At 41.7% G+C, this 20,257-nt stretch overlaps 2 protein-coding genes across 3 annotated transcripts in view; both read left to right on the top strand.

Moving 5' to 3' along the window:
- The window catches only part of LOC143140609 (uncharacterized), an 11,012-nt gene extending 3,532 nt beyond the window's left edge, over nt 1–7,480 (top strand). For both annotated transcript variants that reach the window (XM_076301625.1, XM_076301626.1), the window contains exons 2-5: nt 2,973–3,050; nt 3,460–3,650; nt 5,553–5,668; nt 6,273–7,480. In XM_076301625.1, coding sequence (XP_076157740.1) covers nt 2,973–3,050; nt 3,460–3,650; nt 5,553–5,627 — 344 coding nt within the window. In that variant the 3' untranslated portion in view covers nt 5,628–5,668; nt 6,273–7,480. The remainder of the gene's footprint in view (nt 1–2,972; nt 3,051–3,459; nt 3,651–5,552; nt 5,669–6,272) is intronic.
- A 10,227-nt stretch (nt 7,481–17,707) lies between these two features.
- cart4 (cocaine- and amphetamine-regulated transcript 4) lies at nt 17,708–18,958 on the top strand. The gene is made up of 3 exons (XM_076300946.1): nt 17,708–18,007; nt 18,281–18,361; nt 18,650–18,958. The coding sequence occupies exons 1-3, from the start codon at nt 17,867–17,869 to the stop codon at nt 18,755–18,757; spliced, it is 330 nt and encodes a 109-aa protein (XP_076157061.1). The 5' UTR covers nt 17,708–17,866; the 3' UTR covers nt 18,758–18,958.
- Nucleotides 18,959–20,257: the final 1,299 nt, after the last annotated feature.

Genomic DNA, 20,257 nt, shown 5'->3' on the forward strand with positions numbered 1-20,257 from the left:
ACATGGCCTGCGGCACTTTCCATCTGAGGAGACAATGTTTGTAATTAAAAGATTGTAGCTGGTTATTGGTGGGGATCCAGGTGACTTTTCTGCAGCAGACCGCTCTTTTTCCCACGGCTTAGCAGTCATGTGAGACTGAGGCGATGACTCAGAGTGGATCTCATACCGTGCTGGACTGCAGGCCGCTTGCCTGAGTGCTCACGCATGTGCAGTGTGTGTGTGTGAGAGTGAGAGACGGGGGTTCTGAATTAACACTGGGGCATAAAGATCAAGCAAGGGAAGTGAGGTATTGCTTCTTCGTCAGTTGGGCTTGTGTTGTGGTTACCCTGAAAGAAGAATAGTGGCCAAGCTGTAAGCCGAGAGAGAGAGAGAGAGAGAGATAGTGACAGTGTGTGTGTGTGCAGCACTGTGTGTATGTTTATAAATATTACTGTGAATGTATTTCCATGTGTGTGCTGTGCGTGCACATGCGTATATGTGCTTCTGTAGAGTTGCACACGCGCGTGCTCAGAGGACATGAGCTGTGTAAATGCAGTTCATGTGAATCGTGTTACTTCATTAACTTTGACTGGGTCGTCATGCCTCCCTCCACTGTCCTGCATACACGGAACTGCATAACAGAGCAACACAAACTCTTATTCAGAAGCCTTTAAGCCTCTCATTCACATTGCTTTTCTTACGCAATTACAGAATGATAGAGAGAGAAATGGACAAATGTTAGAGGGAGCATACAGTAGTTCAGATAAGCAGAGGCCTGTCTAGTGGCTAGCCCAGCCTGATGAAGGAGCAGCAACCCATCATGTAACACCGGGCCTTCCCATCAGGTCCTGCAGTTAATGGAGCCCCCCCAGCCCTGTGTGCTTCCATACGTAAATCCACTCGCTCCTTTGGGGGTCTTTCCATGACTGCGGTCCCAGGATTTATTGGGGTCGACTCAAGTGGACTAGACCAGGCACGAGGGAAATGACTTGAAGAGTTATTCAGAGTTATTTTAGTATGTCCGAATGATCACACAAGCTAGGCAGCGGTTTGAGGCCTTTGGTTTGAGGTTTGAGGCATTTGGTGTCTCGTTTGATTAAATAACCTTCTATGGTAGTACTGCTTTTTTTACAGTTGGCAATAAAATGAATAACAAAAGTCCTACACAACATCTGCAACTAATGGTAAAGCAGGCTTTCTGGCCATCATGCCCAGTCTCACTGAAAGAAAAAATAATGGACTTCTTCAGAAGAAGTTAAGCATTTCAGCAACTTCACTGTTTAGGGAAGCTCTTATTTTACGTTGACAAGCATTTATTTAAGGCATTACCTTGAAGATTTTGGGTAAAGTAACATATGGTAAAACTCATGACATTTATACACCTTGAGTACATTACCAGGACTGCATGGGATCCTGCTGTTATCTTTCAAGGATTCATTGAATCGCTTCATTGACAGTACCCGACTGTAGATTCAGAAGAATCAGCCCCCTGTTTGGGAGGTTATTTATCCAGCTATGTCCTATGGTGAGGATGTGGGCTGCAGGGAGTCCCACTCCATGCCCTCTACATTTCAAAGGCCCGTCAGATGCAAAGACTCCTAATGGTCCAGATCCTCTTTACTGCGTATAGGTCCACCATTGTGTTTAATGTCTCCATTTCCCTGGACAATAAAGACGGCAAAGGCGCACTGGCTTTTTATAGCATGGATGGACAAGCACACTGGTTTTTCTTCCTGGACTATCGCCTTAGTTTACACACGAGTCTGATGGAGAAGTGTGTGATTTGGCAGCTGACTTGTCAACCCCGGCGGTCTCTGTGCCTCGTGCCAGTCTTCCGTAGCTTAAGAGCCAAGTCCGGTCATGTGATGGTCAGTGGATGTTCAGTGGTGAAACTTGGCAGACTATCTCAGACAGTCAGATTTACTGCAAAACAGAATGATCTGGCCTCTTTGTCTGCACTTTGAAGTAGACATACTAGACCATGTCTTTAAAAACAAAACCATGAAATGTTCCATTGTGGTGTGCAATGCCATATATGTTAAATAACTTTATTTATACATCCAGTTGAGTAACCATGGCTTGAATGACACTTAATTTGAAGTTTGTATTAATTCCAAAGCAGCCAGCAGAGATGTTATCGATACGATTCGCAGAGGCATTGAGTTGTTCTGCTGTTGGAGTGGATAAGGTCACCTGCGTGCGGTATCAGACAGCATCAGCTCAGCTGTTCCTGTTCCTGGCATGCTCCACTCTCTACACAGCCTCGCGCCGCGCCGCTGACGCAACCCTGTAGGCTATTAGGTTTCAAACAATAAGCTCCGCTAAATGAAGACAATCTCATACACTAACGCGGTCCTGACACAGGGTGTCAGAAATGTTGATTATTTGAATAACTGACCTTTACCCCATCGTGTCTGACGAGGTTTGCTTTTGTGTGCCCTTTTCGAGCTGTCCGTCAAACCCGTGCTGAATGACGGACGGTTTACATGAAAGCAGGATGGTGACTCCTCTGGGTCAAATCGGCAGTTGTGTTCTTCCAAACTCTCAGCTCTCAGAACTCAGAATTTCTCGTTTCTCGTCTTTTGTTTTTTCACCCAATTAAGCTGCCCATGTGAATAAAGAACACTTGAGAAGGCTTTGGAAGGGAAAAAAAAATAAAACAGACGTAAACCAAACCACATGGTATGACTTCGTTGCTCACCGTGAGAATCTGGCACGGAGTCCCCTCAAGGACTCAGAATTAGAACACATAATTGGACGTGGGTGTAATATCCTTGTTAGTCCTCTCAGGAGGTACCACATTACCGTAGCAGTTTAGGTTTTTTAGTGTCAGTGAGGGGTCGATTTCTGGCATCCGCGAGGGTTTGATGATGGCCTACAGAATGTGTGTGTTTTGCCGTGACAGAGAAGGCGGTTCTGCTAATATCCTGCCCTGCACGTCTCTGTTTGCCCTTAATAAACTCTCCCTGCCTCTGTTGTTTTTTCCTCCGCAGCTGAGAGCGACTTTGAAGAATATGACACCACAGCACTCTACGAAGACTATAATGCCACCTTTGAGTATAGCTTTTACAGTAAGTTTTTCCAAACGCTCAATCCATAGGACTGTCTCCAGTGCTCTGAAGGCTTTGTGGTTTTACACCATGCCATTCCAGGCCACATATGCACATGTTTTTAACTTAAAACCAAGCTCTGCAGCAGCTGAGTTGCAGTAGATTCCTTATGCCTCATGAGAATTGTATTATTCTGTGACATGAACACAGTTCTGCATGGTGGAAATAAAACGTCTGAGTGTTTTAACTCAGCATTTATGGCTGTGAAAGGGAGCGCAACATGACTATTTGCTTCACCACACAGAATTGACTGAAATTCCTCATCACTGCTGCTGTCACTGAGTCCTTGAATAAAGCTAGAGAATGTTTGTTTTGTAGTTTTGTTGTGTTATATTGCTCTTCTGATTTCACGACACTCTCCTCCAATCAGGCAACTCGAGCGTTGATGATCTGGACAAGTTCCTCTTGGAGGCAGGGGACACAGGAGATGTGGAGCCAGGCACAGATGTCACCCCGACAGAGGAAGTGACCGAGGGAGAGGAGGAGGAAACCGTGGAAATGGAGGAGGAGGAGGTGACCATCACCAAACCCCCAACCTCACGCCATATCCCCACAGATGAGGTAAGTTGTGCTTCAGCCAACACCCATCTGGCCAAACTCATGCTCTTAGTTTTAGTACTTTAGCTTGACATTTGACGGATGGCTATTAAATACTATTTTAATTTTAACTAATTTAAACAAAAATTGTTTGAGGATGTTTGGTTTTTCCATGCATGCATTGTGATAAAAGCCACAGTAATGTGAGGAAAAACACATCAGGACTTTTTACCCAATGCAAAGAAAGAAAACAGAAACTATGAAGGAGTCTTAATCACTCCTCTAGTCAAAGTCACAGTGACCCCTGTAAGTGATGCTTTCTTGATGGTTGGAGTGGGAGTGAACTGGGGGAGTGGTGTGGGACTCCTGACTGCCTGAAGAATGCACAGTGAGCCCGACATGAATCATCTCAATGCCCCATCCATCAAAGCCTATTACAGTGAAACCCACTAACAAAAGACAGCCTTATTAGGAGTGTCTCTCTCCAGAGAAAATGTATGTGAGACAGATGACTTATTCACACACTTCTGGCAAGTTTTCTCATTAAAGGTGGTTGCGTGAGTGCTATTCAGGTACATCTGGACTCCTTCAAATACAGTATGTTATACTCCCCAGTCCACAGTCCTGTGGGAGCTTATGCATTGTGTATAAATCAAGGAGAATTGCTCGGTTAATGTAATTTATGTGGGCAATAAGACCTACTCAACTTAAACAGCAAATGGAGTCTAAATGAGCCAGGGAAAGGGGCCTTCACCGCAAACCAGAGCTCTTCTGCTTGTTGATTGTTGATATGGTTCCCACAAGGGGCCTTTGTCTTACTCTTGGCCAAGTGCTCAATGAAGACACAAAGTGTTTGAGTGGGCTATGGATGTAAGCAGGTGGGTCCTGTTGCAGTTATGCTACATGTCCTAGTGAAAGCCCCATCTGCTTCATATCCCAGCGTGAAGCAAGGAAAGCTAAACAAACAGCGCTGGCTCTAGCAAAAGCCTTCTCACAGTGATGAGACGGAGGGGGGTCATTAAGGATGCAGACCCAGTACTCTGGTATCTTGTGTGTGTGTGTGTGTGTGTGTGTGTGTGTGCGTGTGTGTGTGTGTGTCTGTGTGTGTGTTTGTGTGTGTCTGTATGTGTTTACTTATTGTTTTGTTTGTGTGTGCTTATACAAACAGTGTATTAACATACCTCAGCACTCTGATTTACAATTGTTTTCTTTTGTTGTAATTGTTTTGTTTGTGTCTTATATTGCATTAGCGTGTGTGTGTGTGTGTGTCTGTGTGTGTGTCTGTGTGAGTGCGCTGCGTGCGTAGGTGCATAGTTATCAGAAGAGACCGTGTGTCACACAGTGCCCATGTAAACATTAGAGGGAGTATCTCTCCAGAGTAAACCACAGCACTCCACCTCCTGCTCTGTCAACCCAAACAAACTCTCGCTCCCCTGCCGTCTTCGCGTGCTAGACCAGTCTCGTTCGTCTCGTTCGTGTCTCTGTACCAGTGCATGACAGAGGGAGGATGTCCTCTGTGTGTGGCAGCTGCAGCTGCAGCACCACTGAAAGGGCAATAATCACTTTGTGGGCGCTCAGAGAACTTAAGATGTCAGAATTTTATATGTAAACAGTCACGGTTCACTAACAATGTGACCGTTTTTCTTGTTCTCTTTGTGCCACATACTTCCTTTGAAAGACATTCTGAGGGAATTTCTTTGCACATGCATGTGGGCACGCACACGCACACACACACACACACACACACACAAAGTGTCATAAATATGTACAAACACATGCTACCCTACAGAACAATGCTCTCACTGATTCTACATTGCTATGAGTTTTTATATTATTTTACTGTGGCGTCTGCTCAGTCTAGTCTGCTCTGAAACCCGCTGAGCATTGTTCCCTTTCTGACAGTTGTTCCCTCCCTGGTCTTTGCAGGCGTGCAGGACTACATCTCCCTGTATGCTGGTCGCTCTGGGGCTGATCTCACACCAGTTGGCCAGACTTCTATGATCAATATGACCACGACACAGACCCACACACACATGGAAATGGTGAGAACATTATGCACAGAATATATAAATATGTTTAATATATTGCTTCTACACTAAAACAGTATGCTCTTACATGCTGAATAAAATGTGCACCTGGGCATAAGTGAATGACACACGCTGGGGATTGGGGAGACATGCTTTAGACTATTGTCTGAATTCCTCTGGAAAATATGATGAAATAAATAATGCAGATGGTTAAGGCTGCAAACAGAAATGCTCCAACTCTGGCATAGAAACACTGAGCATGAGGCCCACTAAATAGTGTCTGCACATTTGTGTGTGCGGGTTCTGTGCATTTTAAATCAGTTGTTGGTAGATGCAGCTTCCAATGTAGCCACCAGAGGGTGCTGTACTCCTATAAGATACAGAGCTGTAGATTGGTGGCTCCGATGAGATAAAAAAGAAAGGGGGAAAAAAAACATTCTAAATGCTTTGTGTGCGCTCACAACAACCCCACCAACAACAACGTAGATTGAGACTAACCCAACCCCAACAACACAACAACTATGTAGTACCTGTGAGCCCATTGCTGGGTTTGAAATACTGATTGGTCTGACGTAAATGTAGTATTAAAACCATATGTGTGGCCATGTGTTTGTTTTAGATCCTTCAGAAGAGAGATTAGCATGGAGGACTCACAGTGACGCACGGACACACACACATCTTTGGAGGACAGGAAGTGATGTTCCTGTTGTTCCTGAAACACTCTGAGCCAACTGAGTCCCACACCCCGACCCCCGACAACTCACACACGCACACAACGCCCACTTCATTCCACTCCACTTCACTCCACTCTACTCCACTCTACTCACAAACAAACTGCCCTATTCAAGTCCGAGACCTTAGAAAAAAAACGTCACTTTGTCCATTCATGACCCCGCACACGTCATACAGCCTCCCTGATGTTTGCTTTTTGGGTCAAGGAACTCCATGAGTTCACAGCATTCCTGTGCCAATCGCTGTCTGACCGGGTGGACGAAGCGTGACTTAATTAAAAGGTCCCTGGGCTTCACGCGGAGGAGCTGAAGAAGTGACTGGAACACAAAACTGCCCGTGCCTCACCACCAGGTCAGGGACCAGGGAAACAGCACAACCTGTGGCAGAGGAGGGGGTGGGGATGATGCGGTGAAGACTCTTCATTTCCTGTCCTCAGAGCGGCAATCTAAAGCCTTTCTGCCATCAGATCAGTCATTTCATGCTCCTGTGTCAGATGGTGGCAAGGATTTAAGACACATATTGGTTTATTAGTGAATGCAGCCCAGCAACAAGAGATGTCTCCTTGTACTTGTCGCTCTCTTGCCTTCCAAAAGGTCTCAACATCCAGAAGAGATAGTATCTGTGTGTGTCTGTGTGCCCATGAGTGTGCGTGCGCGTGTGTATGCGCGCGTGTTTGTGTGTGTGTGTATGTGTGCGCGTGTGTGCGTGTGCGAGCATGTGTGCGTGCGTGTGTGTGTGTTTGTGTGTGTGTGCGTGCCATGTTTGTGTGTGTTTTTGCTCACAAACATAATTGACAATTCTGTTCATACTCATAGCAGTTCACATAGCATTATTTAAAAAAGATGGTCTTTACACCCAAGGGCTCCACAACTCTCCTTCCAAACAAACACACTTGCACTTCTATATATATGTTGTCTTTACTTACCCTATGAAGTTTCTGTTTTACATGAATTTTGTAAGTGTTTTGTATACAGTGTATAAATGTATAATAAGACTGAGCAGAAATATCTTTTACAAAAGAGTGGCAGTCTTTTCTAGCCAAATGCACGTTTTAAACAAATTGCGACAGGTTGTTAAGAAAGATTATTTCATTTATAATTGTTGTTTATAATATTGAATGAATGTTCAAATAAATATTTTCACATTAAGTTTGTTTGATATTGATATTGTTTGATGACATTATAAATATATTCCAAATAGATCAATATATCATCAAATAGAGGTCAAGAGAGGTCATTACAGACTGCTGCAGTGTTAATATCCACTTACACGTAGAGATGAGTGTAATCTTAGTTCAAATTGTATTCACCAGTACCCAATACTTAATGTGCTTCTTTCAAGGATTTCATATGAATGGAGTCGGTTTCACAATTGATATCTAACTGTGAGAACATGCTGCTTTCAAGCGTTTGAGTCCTCGTCAAGTGGAGCTGTTCAAAAGACACAGTGTATAATGATTCATCCCCAGGCACAGCAAGGAGGACCTTTCAAGCTCTCACTCTTCTGTTCCCAGCACCACGATTCTCTGTCTTTCCCCCCAGTTCATGCTGAGATGAAGTGCTGAAGGTTTCATTTCTCCTGGCTGCCCCTGGTTAGCATATATTAGGCTATTAGTCGCTCTGCACTCACCACACACGGAGACCGAGGTTAAAACGTGTCTGGAGATGGAATGATTAAAAAGCCCGAAATGTCATGGAGCATTTGTATGCTGTGTTGACGCTTTTTGTGCAAAAGTTAAATTATGCATGATGCTCCGGCTGCTTCAAGCCAGGAAAGCGTTGGAGTCAATAGGTTGCGCAGTGAAGACAGGGATGAGGTGTCGGTAAGCATTTAAAAACAAACAAAGCCTAAGGTCAGGAAATATGTACCCGAGACGGTTCGCTGATGTAGAGTCCAGATTAACAGGTCAGGCGGGCGGCAATCAGCTCTCTCCATCACAGTTGTTACCACTTTAGGGCCTGTAGTATCAAGCAAAATTAGACATCATCGCCATACCCATTTATCTTACTCCGAAACTGTCTGGCTGAAGACTCCAATAATTTGGCCTGTCTCCTCCCAAACCAACTTGAGAGCTGTAACAGCTCTGAATCTCATGTAAAAAAGAAAAAGAAAAAGAAATCTCAATTGTCCAAACAAAAGAGGCGCATTGCCCTGTACCTGTATAACATGCACAAATAAAGAGCAGTTAGGCCTAATCATGTATTTGATGATGTTATGTGTGTCACCCAATACGGAGGACAGGAGCATCAACACAACACCATCTAAATTGCTTGAAGAAACCAAGTAATGAAGCAAGCAAGCAAGCAATATATTTTGCACACTTAACAGGCTAGATTATGCTGTAGTTGAAAAAGTATGCAACAGTTGTTCCTATCAGACGTATATTAAAAAGCATTTGTGTGTGTGTATGTGTGTATGTGTCATAATATCAGTGGCCAAACTTGGATAGCCTCTCCACTGACCAGTTCCTTGGGGTCTGATCTCAATGAACCAGTACCATAAATATTTTATGCATATGTTAACAGAAGTAAATCTCTCTCTCTCACTCTCACACACTCTCTCTCTCTCTCTCTCTTTCTATGTGTGTGTATCTGCACCACAAGGTTACTTTAAGCCCCTGGTGAGCTTGTGAAAAATGACCTGACATTACGGTGATGCACAGGTTTTCAGGCCAAAAGCCACTGAATAATGCAGCGAGTCCCTGGTCCCTGTAATCACAAACTCTCTCTCTTTCTCTCTCTCTCTCTCTCTCTCTCTCTCTCTCTCTCTCTCTCTCTCTCTCTCTCTCTCACACACACACACACACACACACAGAGAGTTTGCATGCAAAATCTGATGAATGCCTAACACATTCACAAATACCCACAAAACTAGTGTGGCACATACAAACAGACCCACAGGCAGTACACACATGTTACTGCAGAAAACATACACACAGGCAGCCCTCCACACACACACACACACACACACACACACACACACACACACACACACACACTCAATCAATCTCAAAACTGGGTGCTACGTAAGGATGATACACTATTCCAGACTCCAGATCTATCAGTGTCTGCTTGCCATGGCCACACACGTACCCTCCCCCCCTAAGAAAAGTTCAACTTTTTTCACACTACTGATGACTAGTTCATGTAATATTTTCAGATTCCAAAATAACTCTGTAACCTTTCTACTTCTTGCTTCGTAACAAGTTGTGAAATTATGATTTAAAGTTCAAGCAACTCCTTGTACTTGCCAGATAAAGTTATTTGGCATACTGTTACTCTAAGCGTGTACTGTGTGTTCCTGGCTGCTGGTTAGTCTTTAACTATTAACAATTCTTGAGGGTTTGGCACAGAATGTCTTATGCTAAACTCATTCTTGTTTGAAATTTCAGTCACACACAGGTATTCATACAGATAGCTAGCTATGTTGTATTCTAGATTGATTAAACTTCCTTAGCCTCAAAGCTTTCCTAGTAGCGACGGAGGAATGCTAACTGCACAATGTTTCACAGAGTTACAGAATCACAGGCTGATTTAGGCCACTCAATAGGCAATTATACAGTGTTAGCAAATTAACAACCTCAATATCAGGGGCTGCAGTGTATGCCAATGACCTCAAGAGTGAAACTTGGGCATTACAATGAGTATATGGAGCCAAGGAATCTAGTGCCTGAGTTCCTGAACAACAGTGAAACTGAATAGAATGGTTCGAAGGTCACTTTTACAAATGCAAGGGATGGCGCCAGATCCTGTCTAGTTTGGAGAGATCAGGACCTTGGGTAGAATCCACAGAAGATGATTCACTCTCTGAGAACACGGAGGAGAAATGCAGAAGTGATGCTATGGGCAAACAGCATCATTGCAAAAACTTTTGCAACTCATAAATGTGTTTTACAGACCCCATGATATAATAATGTGGTACCACCATTCTTTTTTTAATTTAAAGTTTAATTTAAAGTTTTACCACCATAAAAATGTGGTAAGAGAGTATGCTGTCATCAATAAAAAGTCAGAAATAGCTTTTGTTATCAGAATCAGAATTAGTTTTATTGGCCAAGTATACTTACGTACACAAGGAATTTGACTTTGGTAGGTGTTCACTCTCTATACATTAAACAAATACACAAGTAGTAGTAACAAATAGACATGTAGTAGTAACTTTTACATTCGGTCGACAAATAGTAATATAGACACATACAGTACTATAGAATAGAGACAACAATATATATAGGCACATATCAACATAATATACGCAAATATACAAATAAGATATTATACTGCTTAAACTAATTATTCTTGTAGGAAGCCTGTTTGAAATGGATTTAGTTATCAAGATATTCTCAAAAATGGTCAGGCAGGTTTTGATGGCCTTGGACTGGCCATCATGGCAAACATATGGCAAATAGGATTTTATTTGTCACATACACAGAGATACTGTTATGTAAAATATATAGTGAAATGGCATTTAGCTGCTCAAATGTCCTGTGCAGAGGTATCCTGAGGGATCACCAACTATTTATTAGGATAAAGAAAGATCTAGAAAGAATTTGATAAATAGATTGAGAGAGAAAGGGGTGAAAAGTGCAGTGTGTGTAAGCGCAGTATTGCAAGTCCATGTAATGTAGTTTAAAGAGTGTTATGATTGTTCGGGATGTGACTTATATAAAATACTGCTTCTATCCTGTGCAAGTATGAAATTAATTATGACCGCCGCTAGCGAAGCTAGCGAAGCGGTCATATAGGGATTGTCAAAGTTTTTTTTTTTTTTTTTTTTTTTTTTTTTTTTCCCGTCATCTACTTCCTGAATTTTTGGTCAACGATACCCGGGACACCGAACCACCGGGGCACATGAAATTTGGTGGGTATGTAGCCCCACTAGACTTTTACGGAAAAATTTCGTTTCGTCCCCGGGGTCCACTCCCCCCCCGCGCTGGGCCCCCCGAAACCCAAAAAATGCAGTTTTTCCTAAATAACTACCTGAACCGTGGCACCGAGGATGAAGAAATTTTTATGGTATGTTGGTCTCAAGGGCCCACATCAACTTAGCCCATAATCACTCATTTGTGATTTGCACCCCCCCGGTAAAAAATGAAAATGCAATATCATTCTGCTTTAATCGCCCCTCTCTTCAGTAAAGACGTTCAGAACTGCACCAAATTTTATGTGTATGATTAACCTGACATTCTCTGGGGGTATGCCAAGTTTCGTAGAATTTCATCCATGGGGGGGTCTAAAAAATTAAGTTATGTGTACATTTAGTGACTCTACACTCATTGGCCTGTAGATGGTGGTGCACACATATACACATGCACACACACACACAGGCACCCACATACTATCGGTATTAGAACGGCTAATACATAATTACAAATTCAGTAGGATTAAAAGAAAGCCAAAATAAATATTCATCATCATCATCATGGCTGCATTTCCAGTATTGGCGATAAGTAGTCGTTTGTCCACTAGATGGCGCATCGTTGCAGTGAGACGTAATTTTGTTGGAAGTTAATCTAAAGTGGGTTAGAAAGACACTATGCTTCCTATAAGGACAAGACTGTAGGCTACAGTAGTTTACCGCAGAGAACGTCTAAGGGTAGGATGATTTCTGCATGAAATGTAATTCCCATTTCCTCTTGAAGCCGAAATAAATCTGAGAATGTTTATCGGACATGCTTGTTTTTTACTGCAGGTAGGCTACGTTAATCCTATCAATAGCAGAACGTAGGTAAAATAATGTTACCGTTAGCATGGTTGAGTGATGGAGGCCAATTTGATTATTGATGTATTTGTAGAAAACCATAAATGCGTTTATAGGCTACCAAGCAAATCGATAACAGCACTAATTGTATCTTTCGACTGTCATCTCATTTGCTTATGACCATAACCTAGGCTACTAACAGGAGCTAAGTGAGTTAGCCACAACACGTTCGCTACGTGATGGTTTTTTAATGGAAAATATATAGGCCTAGGCTACCTGAAAGATAACCTGTCTATGATCCCGTGATGATCTACATCTCCATTTAAACCAGATGTTTTAGAGCGCACGTTGAGATGTATTCAGGGCAGGGCTGTACCTACACATATTTGTTGCACGTGCTACAAAAATCATTCTTTGCGATGGATGATTTAATACCAACGTTACACCGGTCAGATACAGTTTTGCCTATGGCTATTCCGTGAGACTGAGGCGCTTTTTGTTTGTTCGAAGTGCGTGTTTAGGGTGTGAGAGGGGAGTCGATGTGCTTTGATTCCAGCTTGGTAGTTGTAGTCTATGCGATTAAAAAACACGTGTGTGTGAAGTATCCAAACAATGATAACGCTTTCATTATGGCTGCTTTAGCCACAGACCTTGAGTTACTGTACAGTGGGTTGGGTTCCATTTAGAAGTGTCCACTTCATTCGCCCTTTCCGTGATTCACAGCTACGTGAAATGTATTACTACTGATATGCAAAACTATTAACTTTTCGCCAAGAGGTGGCAGCTTGATACTGTAAGGTGTAAGCCATTGGTTCCAACGGATATTTTATTTGGGTCGCCAGCATAGCCTGGTGACAATTTGTGTTGTGTAATAGGCCTAGCATAGGGCCTACCTTATATAGCTTATAGTTTGTTAACAGTCACGGTTTTGTCATGCAATGTCTATGCATTTTTGCATTTAGAATAGCTCTAAAACCGGGGGGCGAACACGTCGCAGGGGGGGCGCCAGTGCGTGGATATCTCAATCGCAAAATTAAACAATATTTCTATCGGGCGCCTACCATGGACTAGGCTGGGTGAAAATCAAAAGATTGCGTCAAAAGATTGAGCTTAACCATGGACCTCATGGTTGCAAAATGCAAGGGAACATGAATCAGCATATTATTTGCACAAACAATAACGGAGAGTAGCTCTTCAACTTTGCCCGTTAAAATGTGTATGAACAGTCTCGCAACGCATTTCATGAAGGCCCTTTTGGACATGTCAGTTATTTGCACCACTGGGTAAAACGGCATTTTGTTTTAGACTACTGGTATTTAATTTGTGCATTGACAATAAAGCTGAATATAATTTGAACTAGATGACTAAACCTATGCATATGTAGAAGAAGAAACATTCACAAAAATCCATGACATGACCTCTCTTCTTGATAGCTGTTGAAAACTGCATGGAACTGACAGGGATTGTTTTAGTTTAATAATAAATAAATAAATACATTATGCTGCTACCTTCTGCTTTTCCCAAATACAATGTAGCCTACAGGTGTACCTTTCATCAGTCCAGTTGCAATGGATGGACTATGATGAACTGCCCTACTTGTGATTGTTTAGAGATTTTAAAGGTTTTATAACAATGTTACAGATTTTTTGGCCCAGAAACAAATCTATTCACCTTTGCAGCGCCAGTAGGCTACTTTGTGTGCGGAATGTGTGCAAACACACATTCCAAACAAGCATACACAAAAGTTTCAAGAGTGGGGGATGGAGTAGAAGATGGAGACAAATTCATTAATATGATTTATTTTCGCGGAATGGATGTGCAGGACTGAGCGGCGGTCATATTTTGTACCGCTACGCGGTACATCTAGTTTGATTCAGGATTGTTCATCTAAATATATTACTGTAAATTTAGATGTTACAGTAATACAGAATACAGAAAGTATACCTAAAGTATATAGACATATACTGTAGCACAAGACCATTTTTCATTCCATTGCAGGAACACACCTTCAGGTAACATGGGCAAAGAGTTAAATCTTTATCTTGAGTAGGACAAGAATGGAAAAGCAATGGGCTACTGAGCTGTTTCCTTGGTAATTTCATGAATGGGCTTCAATGGCCATGCTACAGATGTCTTGTGACCACACACAACCTGTCAGTTTTATGGATGTCCACCAAGAGCATCAGCAAAATATTTTTCATTTCTCCTGTGATGACAGTTCTGATGATAATGTTTGATGTTTTTTGGTCTATACTGTATATGTATATGTTGACTAAATGTTTTATTCACTATCTGATATTAACCTTGTGTGATTTATGGGTAAGCATGATATACACATGAGCAATCTGTGTGCTATGAAGAGGACCTCTCTTTCTAAATATGTTTGTGACGTTGATTTATTCTTTCAGATTCGTCAAGATTAAATGGTAATGGGCAGAGCCTATTGATACATATGGGGCCGTAGAGCTTCTTACTCTCTCTCCTATTGGTATGCTACCGGTGGTGTATGGTGGATATGTTGATATAGTTAACAGACTGCAATAAGCCACCTTGTAATGGCTTTTCACAGGTTTCTACAGCCATTCAAAATGTGTCATCTACCCTGACAATCCTGCATGTTTTGGGAAGTTCAGAAGAAATGTGTTTCTTCTACTTTAGCTTTTCTTGCTACTGTCAATGTTTGCTCTTTGGTATTTAGGATCAGCGATATCTAAACCCAGTCTAGAAATTCCTTGATGCAAAAACATCATTCATTGTGGTAAAACTGGGTGCGGTACCTCTTGTTCAGATTCCTGGTGGAATGTACTTAATAAAAGATGACACAGGGTCCCAACATTTGTAGTGGCTCCCCTGCAAGTAAGCTCTTGTCAACACCATTTGTATCGTGTATCGGGGTTAGACATGCAGAACTCCAAACATGTCACCACAACAATGTGTGATTAGTATGGCTGATCTTCCCCACTTCAGCATCACCTACAGCTGTGAGACCTCCTGGGTGAGGAGGCCAATCAACCTGTGCTGAGGGCCCAGCGGGGGGGCTGGATCAATGCACCTCATTTAATTGCTTTTCTCATTTTAGCGGTCTCGTTAAAGGCTTTGTCCAACAGAATTGCAGAGAGGGATAAGATGCAGGTCAGCACTGTGACGCCGCAAATCTGGTCAGAGGTGTGTTGGTGCGATTTTTTTTTTCACTACACAATGAGTTTCTATGACTTCCATTGGTAGTAGCATGTGCATTCAAGAAGGTTTGTGTTTGGACAGGTTTCATGCTTTAAGGCACTTACTGACTAGTATTATAACTGTTCATGCTTTACTGTTAAATCAACAAAATCCATATAATTTGTATGACTTCAGTAAGCTACTTATTCATTTAAAATGATAATCACAGTACACTGTGTGTTGCCTTCATATAGGAAGCATCAGTAGCCCTCTACACACTAGTAGCCACAGCTACAATGAACAAATGACCATAGTTTAATTTGGCACATGCTTCATCATGTCACCAGTGCTAGACACTTTTCTCTCTCCTTTCATGACAGACATTTGTGTCCCAGCAGTACATAAACATACAATCAATACTCTTTGCTGAAGAAGAACGTCTATTTGTCAGCAGAATTCCCTTGGCAAGAGTTTTAGATTGCAAAGTGTTTGAGGGAATTCGTCTTTGACTGCCTTTTTTTTCATTATTTCAGTGGCTGATTGCAAAGTGTTTAAGCCAGCTGTCTTTGGTTGTCTCTTTATAGCTCTATACAAAAGGTCAGATGTGAGACATTTGACAAATTATTTGGGTGATGAGAGATGCGCCCAAATATACATTTTTAAATTAACACTATCAGTGGTAAAACTTTAATGAAATATAATGATATCTATAAAGGTGAACTTTTCACTAAATATCTATGATGGTTGATTTTTGTTTTTATGTGTTCCTCCTCTGATCAACAGCAAACACTAAAGGCATGTTTTCTTGCACCATTTGTTGCAAGAGTGAGGTATTGTGTGGTTGTGAAGAACATAATGTTTTATTGATAAAACAGTACACCATTGTTTCAGTGATGCATTGAAAAGAAGTCCATGGTAGCCCTTAATTTAATCACCATCTCATTGAAAAGGTCCATGAAGGCCATTTTCACACCTTTGCAAGGGGCTGGCGTCAGGACACTGAGAACGCAGAGTCTCTTGTCCTTGGCAGGTGATATAATGAGACAGGTTTTCGTGAGAGTCCTGCTTTGTAATGAAGCCTTGTGCAACTTGGCCATGTCAGATACAATGTCATGGAAGACGTCATAGAAATAGCTATCTGGAACTCTCTTTTGTGCAATAAAAACAGCGCAGTAGTCAGACTGGGTCTGACTAATTTTCTGGAGAAAATTAGCCTTCATAAATACCACCCTGAGACTAATTCATATTTTGTGGGAATATTCAATGTGAAATTATTATTCGATCAGCTAATTAATAAAGTGTTCAAAGATTTTCAGAAGGATCAGACCATGATGCACTAACAAGGTCATCGTCAGGATCAAAATTGGTGCGCTGGATTAAAATATTTTGGTTATATAGTGAGACATAGACAATATCTCTACAAGTTGGTTATGGTGATAGATGGGCAGGTCGGCGTTTGCCATTGATCATGCCAGGGGGGAATGCGCTTCCCAGTGCGAGCCTCTATTACATCTCTCAAGGCTCTGCAGATGAGTGCCTCGGAAATCCTGCCTTTCCATTCCTAATTGTCCACAAAGGAGCTCCATGTGCGCATTACGCACCAGGAAACGCAAACGCGCGTAATGCCAATTAGAAATCCAAAAATATGTTTTTCAACAGGGCTTCTTCTCTCATTGTCCTTCAGACGGTTATCATCTCACCAGTCGATCTACACACGACAGAATATGCCGAGAGCTGTTTGAAAATAGCAAGTTGGGAAAAGTAACTGAATGCGCTATCCTACGCTTGAAGGCTACCTCGACTCGACTCTAGAGGTCTGGAGGTCATGAGCCGATGTTTTTCAGCAGTTCAGCTTTGAAAACATTTTGCAATCACTGGCTTTAACGAAGGCAAGATTCGTGTATGAATGCAAATCACTCCACATTTTCACATCACATTTACAGACATAACAAAGCACCAAGAAAGAGGAAGAAAATGGGATAAGGAACATCCAGTTAACTCAAAGGCCTGGCTATAAACATACACTTTAGTGAAATTGGAAACCTACATTATGTTTGTTAAGCTATCTAAATAATCTATGAAATCTCATGCTATGTGTGTGGTGGACACTTCCCAGTCTGTTCTGTGGTTATTTGCATAAATGATACTTAGAAAACATATTTCACTTTCATGCTTAATGTGCCTTACCATCTTATCTTCAAGCGAATTCATCTTTCAGGACGTAGATTCTCCACCTTTGAACAGTGACAATAATAGATGTGTGCCATGAGATCTCCGCCTCTACCGTCATGTGTCCGCTTCCATTATTTATTTATGTATTTATTTATTTACCTGCGTTGACCTAGAGACGCTTTCTTACCCAATTCAAGGGAAAAAAAACGCCCTTAAGAGACAGTGCTGATGACGTTATTCGCGTTAACGGAGGAGCATCTCGGGTCTTGCACTGTATAAATAGGGAAAGTTTCCCAGCAACACGGCGAGTTGCAACGCAGAAGTACAGAGGAGCTGAGGTACAAGAACAAGAAAGAGGAAAAGCCACAAGCCATCAAACAATTGGAAAGAAATTATCCGGTACTGCACTTTAGTCCAATTCGTCACGCGTCTACGTCTGCAAGCATCGATACCATGGACAGCGCCAGAGTAGTAGTGTACATTGGGGTCTGCCTATCGGTCCTCAGCACTGTTTGCAAAAGTGAAATGTCACCTGAAAACCGAATCTCTGCACAAGATGAGCAGTACCAATTGGGCTACGTAACCAGGGACTTGGTAAGAACACCTGTTACTTCCTTATTTCTAAAAAAGCGGCGCTAATGTTATCGTGTTTAAACTCACTGAAATGTGCATTCCTTGTTTACTTAATTTCATAATATAAATGAAATCTGAGGCATTTATGATGCATTAGGTATGCATAGCTAACAAATCAAAATGCTGAACATGCACAATGACGCACAACTTTTCAGTGCCTAATCTCTTTACATATGAAGTCACGTTTGAACTTGGAATGGAATCATCAATGTGATTATTTTCCTCTCCACTCAGGCTGAAGCACTTGAAGGGCTTTTGGAGGGAGAACAAGACAACAGAATATCGCTGGAGAAAAAAGCGAGTGTCATCCCCCGGGTATGGAAGTGGTTTTAATATCATTCATAATATTTGTGTATGAATATGTTTGCAAGTCTAAGTTCAAACTTGTTAATTGTTCTTTGGCAATGTTCCTTCGGGTAGCAGGTTGTTTACAGTCAGAATTACCTCTACAAACAACAACGTCTCTAAAAGTTCAAAGCGTTATTGTTAGAAACTGTAAATTATATGGCCATATATGTGTGTGCGGTGTGAGCATATAACCTCAGTGTGAGCATATAACCTCATCTGTGTTGGTCTCAAGATAACTTTGTTTCATTTCTGCAGTGTGATGTGGGTGAGCGTTGTGCTATGAAGCACGGGCCCCGAATCGGACGTCTTTGCGACTGCATGAGAGGCACCGCGTGCAACACCTTCTTTCTTCGTTGCTATTGAACTGTACTTGGCCATTGCTGTCATTGTGTGATTGTGAAACATTCTATGAGACCAGGTTCGAAGATAAGCTTTCAGTTTGTTAACTGTTATATTCGTGAATCTATTTGCATGTGTTATTTTCTGTGAAACATTGCCTGGAATCGGTAAACAATGATTAGATGGATTTATTTTATTTAATAAAAATGTAAACGAACTTCAAAATTCCTGTCTTTTTTGACTCAATAAACGATAATTCAATACATTTTACATTTAGTGAAATTATTAGACTTGGAATAGATTTCTTTGATCTTAGATGGGGACGAGTGGCTTTTAGGCTATGTCTTGGCTATGTCTATGTAAACGGCAGGGAGTTGTCAGGAGTTTCGTGGTAATGCCAAATATTCTTTATTTACTGGTAATGCTTTTGCAATACGCAATGTATTCATTGGCAGTGCTGCGGAATGCGACCGTGAGCATTTACACAGTAGTAAGCATTAGTGTCTGGTCTATCCACGTAACAGTACAGGCCTATGTTCGCTTTTTTCTTGATGAAGAGATCTTCTTGTCCGAAATCAATCACTGTAACAAATAATTGGGACAGGGGTCGTAATCTTCATGAGAGATGAATTTCTCATTATGTATGGACCATGGGATATCAGGATGCATTACAAATGTGTAAATGAGAAACTTATGGAGGATTTTTGGCTCATGCTCAGTGAGGAGGTAGGCTAATAGCCTACTGACCTTTCAGGTGCATGCCCTCGTAGCTTCCATTAAATTCCTTGCATGTCAGAAAAACATCTTGCACATGGAGTAGCTAGAACATTTTAATATATTTTCAAAATATGATATCATATATCAAAGACGTCTTCCAGGGTGTTTTTGTCTTAGTTCAACGGTCAAGTTGACCTGACGTTACTATTCAAAGCGGCTTAGCGAAGCGGAAATGATCATTAGACTACTGCACGTCGTCAAGGATTAGGGTATGTCTAAATCTAAAGACGACCAGGACTATTGCACGACATAGAAAACAGTTGCACTGATAGGCTATGGATAAAAAGTCTAGCTAAAATTCAGTCGTTAGAACATACCTATTGATTAGTTCAGAACCTTGGAGAGCAACCGACAATCGCCAATTCCGAAAAAAGTAGGATTTTTGTGCCTCTGCTCTACCACGAAACAAACTTCCAAGTCCACGCACCGGAGGCTATGTCTAAACTCACATTACTGTCATTGTCCTTAGTTTCATTAGTTTTTTATATGAACTCACAACTTTCCGAGGTAAAGGCAAGAATGTCAGACGATATGATGGTTCAAAAACCACACCTTAGCGAGCCACAGGCATATGAGCATCTGGTGAGTAAAACCTATAGCCTTATAGCCAAGCCAATGCAGCCTACATTAACAGCATACGTGTTCCAGTTGTAAGTCATGTGGTCGTTATATAAGCCTAGGCTACTTCTTATATCTAACATAGCCTACATCTATTAACTATTCTAAATAAGATAATTAATGGATATT

This window comes from Alosa pseudoharengus, unplaced genomic scaffold, assembly GCF_046254945.1.
Source record: "Alosa pseudoharengus isolate Yale_2024_CS ecotype anadromous, Long Island Sound unplaced genomic scaffold, YU_APseudo_1.1 YU_APseudo_1.1_scf_23, whole genome shotgun sequence".
NCBI lineage: Eukaryota > Metazoa > Chordata > Actinopteri > Clupeiformes > Clupeidae > Alosa > Alosa pseudoharengus.